General features: G+C 31.3%; 1 protein-coding gene across 1 annotated transcript in view; it reads left to right on the forward strand.

Annotated features, from left to right (window-relative positions):
- Nucleotides 1-826: 826 nt before the first annotated feature.
- Nucleotides 827-13,465, forward strand: part of LOC105627338 (PH domain leucine-rich repeat-containing protein phosphatase 2) — an 82,930-nt gene continuing 70,291 nt past the window's right edge. Inside the window, exon 1 of the mRNA XM_012208624.1 lies at nucleotides 827-2,593. Within this exon, the coding sequence (XP_012064014.1) occupies nucleotides 827-2,593 (1,767 nt within the window). The remainder of the gene's footprint in view (nucleotides 2,594-13,465) is intronic.

Genomic DNA, 13,465 nt, shown 5'->3' on the forward strand with positions numbered 1-13,465 from the left:
CACACACACACACACACACACACACACACACACACACACACACACACACACACACAAAAACGACAGAAATACATTCAGCGTAATATCAGTATAGTCATTTACCGACGATCTGTTGCGATTCTACTTCCGTCATGTGGAAATTTGCTATTCCACAACGCATAATCGTTACCGCGCTCTCGTAAATTCCACGACGTCGCTGTCACTCTGTCATGCCAATTATTTCACACTTTGTACACATTCGAAATAAAAAATTTGTATTATTTGTTTTTAGACTACACAATAGAATTTATTTATGTTCTATTATTTGCTCTGCTAATTACTAAAATAACAATTAAAAATTGAAGATATCCTATATGTTAAAAAAAATGGTGTTTAAAAAATATGATATCCTGTCAGAATATCATATTTATGTATTATTTAATAAAACGCGAATGTTTTGTATATTATTTAATAAAGTATTGGAAAAATAAAATAAAATAAAAAATCTATGAAACAAGTCATAATATTTTGTAACATTACAAAATTTTATTTCTTTGTAAAAAGTAAATTATTTTTTAAATGATAAATATATTATTTGATGGCATAAAACAAACAAATAAATTTTAATAGGATGAAAATTTTATTGTAGATCATCAATTGATAAATCAAGGATTTATAAATTGTTGAAGTAAGAGACAATTTTATATATAATAGTTAGTCTAATAAATTATATTTTTAATATAAAATGATTAATAACATTTAAATCAAGTTATTAATTGTTTTAATGTTAGATTTTGTACACACACAATGTGATTTATAGATTAACTGTAAAAAATCCACGACTAAAATGCTAATCGCCAATGCATCCAGTAATCAAACAATAGCTCCTACGTCATCCATAAAATTGCGAAGATCCCGTCGATTATCATCCACTAGAGGATTAAAACAACGACTTACCGCAAATATCCCGAAGGATTCTCTTCCTCGTCAAGATCCGGATCATAAACTCGGTCTTTGTGCCGCAGCTAGCAAGAACATCGACAAGGACAACACGAGAGGCAAACTACTGATAAACTGGGAGATGAACGAGAGGATCAGCTTGAGTAGCGGCTCCAGTGTCGGATTGGCGATTCGTCCCGACAGCAGGAAAGGTATCGAGTTCAGCGAGAATTACAGAAGGGAAATGGAAAGTAAATCGAAAATCGGAGAATATTCAGAACGGAATTGCGAAACCAAATCATCAGCATTGTCATCAACCAAATCAACATTGGAGTTGATGAACGTGTCCGGATTCCTCTCAAATATCGATCGAAAGCACCGTAGAAATTCCCATTCAATCGAGATCGATACGAAAGACGAGAACATTCTCAAGAGCGATTCAAAGTATGAAATCGGTATTCCCAGTCGTAGCTCTGCGATAAGAAAGCAAAAGCAACAGAATACGCTCAGAAAGGACAAGGCTGATACGACGAGAAAATGGATCAAGGACAAGGCCAGTGACTCTATTTCCAAACGGCTAGAATTGATTCATGAGCTTAATCAAAAGATTTTGGCCAACTATGAAAGGTTTCACCAAAGATCAAAACGTGCCAAAGATACGAAAGAACAGGTTACCAAAAATCGTATCAAGGATAATATTGATCCTGAGGAACATGTTTATACAGAGATTAAGAGGAAAAACAAAACAATCTGTAGAACGAACGATCGAAAAAACCAGGGCATACTTAAGCAGGATATCTCTAACCAAGATACTTGTAGAAAAGATTGCTCCAAGAGAGATGCTTGCAGACAAACAGATTCTAATAAATCAATCTTATCTAGAAGTTACTACGAAAGTATGGAAGACCGAACGGAGAAGAAAGACGTTTCAAGAACTACGAATAAACCTGAACGCAGGATTGTTTGCGAGAATACGAACTTTAGCATGGCGGCTAAGGAAAATTTCTTTTACCAACTAGACGAGAAAACGCAGCCATCGAAATATGTGAAATTGAAAAACAAGAAAGAACGATTGTCAGAAGGAAGTTCGATCTTCTATGCAAATGAAGACGTGCCTCTAAAGAAGATCGAATCAATTGAGACTCAAGATTGCCTTGAGAATTCCAGATTGTATCCTGAAAATTGCAATCTGTATAATGACGAGCCGGAGAATGATAGTTTGAAAGAAAATGCAAAAGCTCTGAAGATCGATCGATCCGATCTGCAAAAAGATAATGTTGAATCGCGGACAGCGAGCGAAGACGCTGTGATAGACGAAAAGATTTTAGAGAGCAAGATTCTGGAAAATCTGGACGAGACAATCGATAAATTCGATAGCGAAAGGATGCAGCTGACGTCAGAGGATAGCAATGAGGAGAAGGACAGCTTCAGCACGGATTCTATACAGAGTGGAAGTCCCTTGAGTGTGAAAGATACGAAGGACGCCGCTAACCTTTTGGATACCTTCAATTCCTCGTGGGATTCGGGAGTCGGGGTGGACGTCGGCAATGGGAGTGGGTGGGTGAGGATACATACGGGGATCGAGAGCAGCCTCGTATATCTTACTCTGGACACCACAGCTAAGGACGTCTGCAGGGACATGCTGCTGGGAGACGACTTGTCTCTGTTTGTTCAGGTAAACGCCAGTCTCCGTAGCTGATTGTCCTTCAACTTGTGTGCCAACATCACGTTCACTTTGTTCTGTAAAAAAATGAAACATAAAGTACAACTGAAGTTTTCGTGGATACGAGAGATATTTATATAATTTTGATTTAATCTTTTATACTCTGTGTGTATAAATACAAGAAAACATCTAAGTCTAAATTTTATATATTCATATAAAGATTAAATTTAATTAATAATTTTGTGGTTCCAAGAATAAATCCCATACAAATAAAATGTCTATATCAGCCCCCGCGATTATTAGTGCGTAAATTACATATTCATAAGGTGATAAGATATAATTTTTACAAATAATTAGAATAATACTTACTAAATAAAGTTAACAAGTTTCGACTCTGGATTTGAATTCTCCTTAGTGCGAAAGTACAAACTGAGTCCAGAATCAAAACGTTTGTTTGATAAGTGCATTTCCATTATTTATGAAAATTATATCTTATTTCCTTAATGAATACAAAATTTACGTTCTAACAACCGAACTTATGTAAGTATTTTATTTGTATTGGATATATATAGATCATTTTCATATCTCTGAGTTTTTTAAATTCTTGATTTTTTATTGTATCATTGAAATCACCGAAATTAACAATTTCAAAATGAATCCTACCTTCTCTCTTAAGAATTTTTATTTTTAACTAACTTAAGAGAAACTGACAATCTCAAAGAAAGTCGAAATAGCCCACGTGCTGTGCGTTACTGTCGTGAGACAAGCGTAGCGTAGTCCGACTTCTCAAAGATAACGACGTACGCGCGAGTAATCAAAGGAGTCTAAGACTTAAATAGCCGGCCGAGTCGGTGAAAGAAGTTTCGGCTCAATGAGACTACTAAAGCCACCGAGCTGAATACCGAGTTAACTATGCTCTTGCAAGAAGAAGACGTGCTCGTTTTATCCTGCAAACCTTCGATAGCGAAGACAATTAGGTACTTCATTATCTCATAATTGTTAATTGGCCGCAAACAGTTAATTAATAATTACACTTTATAGCTTTATACGAATTAAGCAATATCAAATATATTTAGCCTCTATCAAGAATAGTAGCACTCGTTTACGTTAAGAACATTTTTAATAAAAAAATTAGTAGATAGTTATTTTTATTAAAATTTTATTTATGTATAGTTACGTAAATGTGAAAACTGCTAATCTATAATTAAAACTATAACTATTTCATTTACATCATAAATGTGATAAAAAAAATAACAGTCTTACTTCCACAATATTATTATAATTACTTGTACTCTTTTTAGGCGGACATATATAAAATAAGTTGCTTGATTTTACTGCCTAATAAATTATATAATTTAATATTTTTTATGTATACGATGCAAAAACATTTGCATTAAAATTTTTAATTAATATTTTTACGAAACATAGCAATTAAATAATACATAAACAACGTTTATTAACAAATAAAACTATATGCACTAGTATAAGATGGCATATTAAAATATAATGATATATTAAGATCATTGAGATTATCGAAAACTTCAAAATCGATAAAAACAAATTAATTTATAATTTATATTGAAGTAAATTAATTTTATAGAAATAATTTACGAAATTTGGAAAGTTATAATATATACAGTATTTATGTGTTATCCTTTCATTCTCATTTAATTACATAATAATTTTGAAATTATTAATTAATTTATATATATTATTAAAATATACATATAGAAATATATAATATTAGATTTGATTCGTAACACACAAGTGTTATTGATATATTTTATACAACTAAAATTTTTCTAAATATTCCGATATTGTTTATAAATTTTCTTCATGCATATACGACACAAGAATTTACTGCTTAATCCGCAATAATTCGTTTCACCTCGACGTATTGAATACACTGCATTTTTGCGAAATAAACTTTTCGTCCATATTATTCTCTTGATGGTTGGTTGAACAGTTTTCATACGTGGGAAAAAGGCGACTCAACACTTCTCGTGGACTTTATCCGTGAATTCCTTCCAGCTTCTCCCTTTTAAAATGTAAATTCGTCGAGAGTTGCATTCTGATTCTCAGTATATTATAAAATATAATTATGAATTATTCCGGATACGTACAGTGAATGGACATTTAAATCTTCATTTATTCACCAAATGAACGAAAAAGAAAATACCGTGACTTTATTTGACAGCTGTGAAAAATGTGTTACAAAATGTTGAGCATTTCCCATTTGATAATTCTCGAATTCATTCATATCACCCAGTAGGTCACGATACGAACGCCATACGATACGAACAGAATTCTTCCGTCGATGGAAGACAGCCCTCAAAGTCCTGAGAAAGCAATAGAGCAACGCGATGCGTTCATGGAAGAATCTCTATATTTTCAACGCGTCGGAGATATTAAAGGATCACCGGCCTGCCGAAAGAATCTACTGCTGCAGCATCGTAATACTTATCGATAAAATTCCTTCAATCCAAAACGCGGTTCCATGAACTCATTGAGTTAAAAAACAAAGTGACCCAGATCTATCAGTTTTTTCGATCACAATATTTACAATCATCATATTACAATCAATAACAACGATTCCGATGACATTTTCAATGTCAAGCCCATATATAATTTATACAGAAAATCGCTTTGGAATCTTATAAATGGCTCCAGTGCTGAGTAAATATCTCAATCCTTAGCTGTCAGTATTCTGTTAGTTAAGTCTGACCACAGGAGAATAACATTACTGCGGCGAAAGCCGTAGACGTAGAACAGTATGAAGTAGTAACATGACACCTAATATTTCAAAAGTTCTCTTTCCCTCCCTCCCCCCTCTATCTCTCTCTCTTTCTTTAGCAATAACATTGACCAATACTGATCTACATCAGTCTAACTGTTTCGCGATAATAGAACTACGTGTTCTCTTAAGACTTTGGATTACTCATTGTAGTTATATTGAATTACAACATTATTAAGCGAGAAATTACATATAATTTCCTCTGTTGAGATATTAACTCTCCCAAATGCTCTTGATATAGTACATGAATATTCTAGCAAGTATTGACCTGAATAGACATCGTAATTCTGATAGTTAATCGGTAATTGATTATTATCGAAACAATATTGACTGTTAAGATGTGATTAACACTTCTGAGTTTACCTACCCATTAAGTTTGCGTAAAAATGTCAGCGAGTTTTACAATACTTTTTGAAATATTGCATAAAGTAATGATCGTGCTTAAAGTTATAAAAATAGAGTAAAAGTAAACTATGAAAAGGTAGAAATTTAAAATCCAACATGCGAAATCAAGCATTATTTCGGAGAATCCCGCGGGATTCGCGAGAGACTGTCGCTGCCAACGGGAAAGATCCCGTAGATCGAAACTCCACGTTCGACTGTTATTGATCGACGAAAGAGATCAATGCGCGAGTAAAGAGGACCAATCCATGAAAACAAACGAAAGATTCCGCAGATCGTGAAATCTCTCGAGAGATGTCCCACCTACAGGGTCGGACTGCAAACGAGAAATTTTTTTATCTCACATAGGAATTAAAAGAAAGCGTATCATAAAGTATGGCAATACAGCACGTATATTAAGATTTTTATTGATAATTTTGTTAACATCTGTAATGCTGGAAAAATAAAATTTTAATCAACTATACAATTACATATTTAGATACACTGAATATTTAGATACACTGAATATCGACATTGTGTAAGAAATGAAGCTAAAGTATGAGAGATTTACGTTTAAAGACTGAAGATTTACGCTATTTTAGTTCTCTTCTCGGTCCAAGACTTAAATAATTTAAAAGTCTTCTTGCATCGGCCCTGCTTCCTTCCCGAGAGAAACATCGTGGCGCTTTGGGAACAAACATGCACGAAGACGAACTGTACAATAATGAATTCAACGAACGTATATTTAATGCAGGATTTAACGTCGCAAGAAAAATACTTGGTATTCTTGTCAAGTGAGAGCTAACCTTCGAGTTGAAAATCATTTACACTATTTACAGCATATGTTCTTCCTATGTTTCTTCCATTGTGTGTGATTATATTTTTATTTATGCGCTATTATAATGGCTAATGCGCTGTATGCTATTTTCATAAAGAACATAATCAACTTTGCTTGCGGAAAAGATTCGTAAAATGAAAAAGATTGTTAATCTTCGAAAAAATTGTCTCTCAACGTATCTCGATGTACCTTGATATTCTATTAACATAACGAAAGCTAGAGGCAAAGCAGCTTGGTATTTATTACGTCTCCGCAAACTAAATCTCGCGAGGTAATCGCACAAACTTGTCACACGTTACATTCTGTTTCTAAATACTTGCGGAACACAGATTATTCCACATCAGGATTATGGAGTATGGCATACCGAATTAGAGTGAACTAGACGAGGAAGAGCTCGTTTTCTACAATAGTAGTGTTTCAAGCTCTCGACAGGTCTGACACATCAGTCTCATCTGTCAACTCGTATAGGAACAATGCATGCACAGAGTCAAGAAGACTTATGCGAGAGCCGTTCAAGTTGCATCTCGGTTTGATTGCGAGACAGTTTTCCTCTCAACGAGAAGCGAAATGAGAAGGAATGAAATGACGCTATGAAGTTTTACATATGAAATACACACACACACACACACACACACACACACACACACACACACACACACACACACACACACACACTACTAATAAGATACTACGTAACGTTAAATTTAAATTTTAACTAAATAAAAATCTTATTTACAGAACTCTTATTATTTTTTCATTGATCTTATTAACTAGATTATACAATTTATAAATTACTAGATGTTTTTAATTTTTTAGTGATAATAAAAAAAAATGATAAATGATTAAAAAATTTTCTGTGGTAAAAATATCAATTGAAATATATTTAACTAATAATATATATTTAACTAACAGTATCAAAATAATTTGATAATGATATAATTAAAATTAAATAAAAACCTTAAAGTTTTCTTTGAGTTGTCAAATTTTTTGAACGTTTTAAATCGAAAAAATTTATAAGATTACAGCTAATATAATTAATTTATTCTTTGATATTGATGCTAATTAAAAAAAATTATTATTAACAAAAAACTAAGTTCTTTAATTAAAAAGTAGAGAATATGTGCAAAGGAAAGGAAGGATTTTATCTTTCTTATAAAACATTAAACCTTAATAAGATTTTTCAAAATCTTGTAATTGAAACAATCCGATAATCTTAAAATTCTCTTTATAATCAATTCTATGAAAAATGTATACTGCTTAATTTATTTGATATGAATGAAATATTTTTTAAGCTAAACTATACAATTCGCTATACAATAATCGAAGAAAACGAAGGTAACGAAATAAAAAGTTCTAACGAATCAAGGCAAAAATCTTTAGATAAAATAATAATCATTTTATGGATCAGGAAGACCATTATGTTTAAAAAAAAACATTCAATTAGATTTATATTATATAATCTATAGCAGTATTAAACAATTGTTCTAATAATCATTAATTTGAAGATCAAGATTACCCCAAAAACATGTTAGATGAACTTCCTTTCAACTTCCATTGATGACGAAACTCTTTATAATTAACTAAAATCATGATTTGTTCCATTTTGCAAATGCTCCATTTACGAGGTGTACTTAACGAATATCGCTTTACGAGCGACATTGTTTAACGATTATTGTTTTACAGCTCCCGCCATTACTTAATGATTTTGCCCCTGTGCTTTTTTTCATGTATCGCTAAAGAACAAAAAGAACAAAATGAAGGAGAGAAAGAGAGAAAGAGAGAGAAAAAGAGAAGAATGAAGAGAGAAGTGAGAAGAAGAATGTTAGATAGATGCGATAAAATTTCGATCGCTTCGTCAAAAAGCATTTTATATCCTTGGTTGCGAAAGACTTTTTTATGATTTTCTGAAGCCAATAAACAATGAGATTATATACAATAAGATTTTATTAAAACCGACGCTTAATAGTTATGCAAATTTATGAATCAATTACTATTAATACTCTCGGATATATTTTTTAATATTTTTTGTCTTATATCTAATATCATAGTGACATTTTTTATAGTCTTATTTATCTCATCATTTATTATATAATCTTTGGATTTTTAAATCTGAATTATTTTCAGATCTTCAACTTTTTAATATTAACAATTATTCAATTACTTTATATTACTTCAATTATTACGATAGACTTGAATTATTAAATGTTAGATGATGTGAATGCTCTTTCTCAAATATTTATATGTACATTTTATGTGTATTCCTTATTATATATGTAAAACATTTTTTTAATCTGCCATGTTAAAATTTTTATCTATTTGAATTAATACATAAAAAAATTTTGTTGCTATCGATTTTTAATTTAAATTATTTTTATTTTAAGTAGTGCTTTTGTTTAACGTAATTATGAAACACTTACAACGTAAAATAGTAAGGATTATTTGTTCTTTTAAAAAGGAATTATAGCATACGAGATATGTGATCCTATTTCTAATCCTCTTACACCTCGAAAGGATAAATAATCTGTATTACGGCTACGTATATTACGTTACTTGAAACGAAATCGTGATAGGAACGGTCGAGATAGGCTGACGAGCAATTTGTATTTTTAATTAAAATCAGTCCGGTAGTCGCGTAAATCCGAGGAAAAGCGCAGCGGGAATAAAATTGTCAATCATAACGACGCTGAGAATTGTCTTTCGTTAAGCGGACAAATTTTTACGCGCCGTTGCCTAATTTAATTAAAGGTACTCGTTCAGGTACACATGCAGTGAACGAAGTGACAATAAATAGATTATAACAGTAAAAGCCGGTATTCTCACTTAAAGTAACAAACGCGTAAGAGAAATATTAAAACGTTGGCGCTTTTTTTTTAATTTAACTCGTTTATTCTTACTCCGAAAAAGAATAAACAAACCTAATAAACTAGTAAATTATGTTAGTTAACTAAGTAAATTATGAAAATATTATGAAGTAGTTTTCACATGAAAAATTCTTCGACGATATTAAAGTTCATTTTAATCTTCCTCAATTTGAGGATCCTGTAATCGACTAGAAAGAATCGCACGAACGTATCTCGAATGTGCACATTTTCGCGTTGATCTATGATGAAAGTAATTCTATTTACTTATCTGCGCTTTGAGAAAAACCGTTTTTCTGTCGTTTTTCCGTGCCCATCGCGCTTAATGCGACGTAGGTTAAACTCACCCGATTAAACGAATTTACCGGTGGGCACCTGCCAACACAACGACGTACGCTCGCAACAGCAGGTGTTTGCGTTTATACACACAAATAAGGTGGGATAACGCATTCGACTTTCGACTAATGCAACGAACAGGTGTTTAATGACGCCAGTAAAGAAAATTTACAAAAGGTCCTTTATCTGAAGGTCCTTTGCCTTTGGTGTTTTGTCAAATTGAATTGAATAAAAGAGAAAAAGTACTGTAATATTGATGAGACAAACGAGGAAAAATTGATCGCTCGATTGATCATATACGAATAGTGAAGTTCAAAAATGTTGCAAAAATTGGCAACATTTCACCTTGAATAATAAAATATCTTTGTAGCTACAAAGCGAATTAGCGTGATGAAACAATCTCTCAAATGAAGATTCTATTTTTACTGTAATTTTCAATACTGTATAGAAAAGAAATGGAAATATAAAAAGTAAAATAAAAATTGACGATCAATTTATCTAAAATAAATAACGACTGCATAATATTTTAAAAAGTAATTTATTAGTTAAACTCATCACATAAAATAAATTTGATTTATAAAAAATAATAAACTTACAAAAACTTATAAAAAATTAAATATTTTATAGAAAAGTCGAAAATATGGGAAAAATAACTTAATTAATACTCGAATTATTATAAAGCATTAATTGTAGCAGTTTAATAAAGTGGGATGGCCATTTCTCAATTAGTACATGAATGTTATAACGATACTTCATAACTCGATACGATGACATTTATACTATTCGATAATTGCAAGAGCAGCTGAGGATTATTTAGCTTTCCGCTGCGCTAGTCAAACGCAAAATTATTCCATACCAAACATACGATCCGATTCTAAATATACTTTTCGGCGAGAAATTCCATAATTTAATATTTATCTCTAATTAAAAGCTAATAAATTAATTTCCTAAATATTTGCAAATACAAATTAGAGATTTATCGAAAAGCACTTAAGTAAAATTTTAATTAGTTTAATTATCAATTACAGTCAAAAGAAATGTATAAATAAGATACTTAATTATTTCTACATTGTTTCTAAGAAAAAGTAATTTATAAATATGAATCCAAATTATATATATATATTACGAAAGAAAAATACACATAGTATAAGATCAAATTAATTAACTTGCATATATCTAAAAATGACTGTAATTTTTATATAAAATTAATAAATCTTGTAAAAGTAAACAATATTACATGAAACTTCGTTATACATATATAAAATTTGAATTTCAAATATTTTTATTTGAAATAAACTTAAAATTGTGTGCGACGCGAACTAATTTTCACGTTTTAAAATTAACAAAATCAACGCCGCAAACCGACATTGCCGCATATAGGGAATGCTTATAATGAGTTTGTTAATTACGAGTGAGTCTCCAGAGGAATAGAGGTATAGCCCAGTTTCTCTTCAGACAGATGGATCGATAATATCGATTCTATCAAACCAGAATAAACGACTTGCCGACATTAACGGCGATTGCAAATCAAAAATACGCGGTTACCAACGAGGTTTTGCGTTATTCCGACATTTTAATCGCAATTCGTTATCTCTTCAACTCTTTTACAGTATAATAATCTCTCTTATTAATCCTAAGTCCGATTAACGAGAACATAAAATAATTATGAAACTCATTTACATAACTATCTGTAAAGTATTCGTAATGTAAAACAGTTAATCTATATTTCTTTTTTTCTTAGTTGTTTTTGATAAATATAATTTATATGTATAAAAAATATTGTAATTGTAAGGCACGGGATGGAAATAAACGTTTCCACACTTTAATGTGGCTTTATTGTAACACTTATTTTAACATTTAACGCTACGTTTCAAATTCGTCTACGGATTACTTTGTCTTTTCCTTTTTTTTAATTTCTGCGCGATCGATCTTTCTATATTTTTTCTTTTTTCAATCCTTGTTGTTACACGCAAAATTAACATGCGCATTTACAATATTGTTAAAATACACTCATATATACTCACCACCATTTACTATATAATATAATTATTCAAAACGTATAAGCGCTATTAATGTGAAAATAATGATCTCAACAAGTTAATGTTTAGAGGAAGACTTCATTATCAAAAATTCAAAGATTTAAACAAACAATGTACTTTGCCATCACCTGAAACTCTGAGTAACTGTGCCGTGCAAAATGACCGTGTCGGTGCCGAGAGAAATGAAAGCCTGGTCGAGGGTGGCCAGCAGGGAATCAAAATGAATTTCGGGGCTGAGCTGGCCGATTCCAATTTAACTTTAATTTACGCGAGTGCTGCTGGCTGCAAGTTCACGCGAAAATTCATACCCGACTGGTCGCGAAAGGGTGGCTGTCTCCCTTGTCCTCTCCAACCCTCGTTCCGGACGTTACTTACAAACTCCTAAATCGTAACAAATGAGAATTTTACGACGTGAGGAAGTGTCCGACTCGCAGCCGCCGCCGTTAGACGGATTGATGAAATTTTTCACAAGCACTTCGCATAAACGGTACGTTCATAATAATGTCATATGAAATATGCAGCCTGTATTCGCATACATTTTGCTATAGTATATTACTTCCGCAAAGGATGCGTTCAGTAAGTTAGAAAACGATAAGAAAATGTATAAAAGAAATAAAATAATGGAAGTAAACAACTATCTATTTAAGCAATCAGAATTGATATATTACTTAAATAAATTACAATTGAACATTGAATGAAAGGATTAAAATTGATTTGCAATTGAAATAACAAACTTAATTTCTCAATGACAGTGATACGCGAAATTATATATTTGACTAAATAAACATAACTACAAAGATGTTACGTTCCACGAGGATGTTTCGTAACTTGTTATAGCAATTCTTTATTGCTGTGATTAAATGCCGGATATATGACATGATTAGAACGCGAATAAAAATATTAAACTTTAAATAAACACGACAAATAGCCATTAGTGTAAATATTATAATATACAAAATAACTAGTATTATAAATTGGAAAATAAATTGAAAACTTTCGACAATTGATTCACTTTACCTCAATTTACTTTACTTCAATTTTTCTCTTCAACACAGCAGACAAATAATTAATTTCATGTCGAATTATTATACTTTTCTTGTGATATAATAGTTTTTACTTTATTTTCACAGAATTATTTTCGATTTAATTTTTGTTCTTTCCCTACTCTATTACATTAATATATTTTACATATAGCATAATAGAAAATATATTTAAAATCGCCCTTTCTGTCTCTCTCTTTCTTTCTATGATTACTTTGGATACATGATAAACAAATTAATAATTAAATTTGTTAAAAAATAATGTTATAACAACGTTGCAACAATAATACACGAATGGAAATAATTATATTTTTGAAATTGGTTGTTTTGACAATATTTGTTGTTTACACGTAAAGTATATATTTGGAAAAGTGCGTTGTGCAATATATATTTTAATTAAATTAATTATAATTAGCTTGTCAATATATTGTTTCAATACATAGAGTAACCATTCTTGTTCCACTTATTCCCGATTACACCAATGTTACTTTGATTTTAAGCGAAGCTGTTTCTCTCTTTTTAAAACCGAGAAGGAGAAAACAGAGAGAGAGAGAGAGAGAGAGAGAGAGAGAGAGAGAGAGAGAGAGAGAGAGAGAGA

The sequence above is a fragment of the Atta cephalotes genome (assembly GCF_000143395.1).
Source record: "Atta cephalotes unplaced genomic scaffold scaffold00008, whole genome shotgun sequence".
NCBI classification, from domain to species: Eukaryota; Metazoa; Arthropoda; class Insecta; order Hymenoptera; family Formicidae; genus Atta; species Atta cephalotes.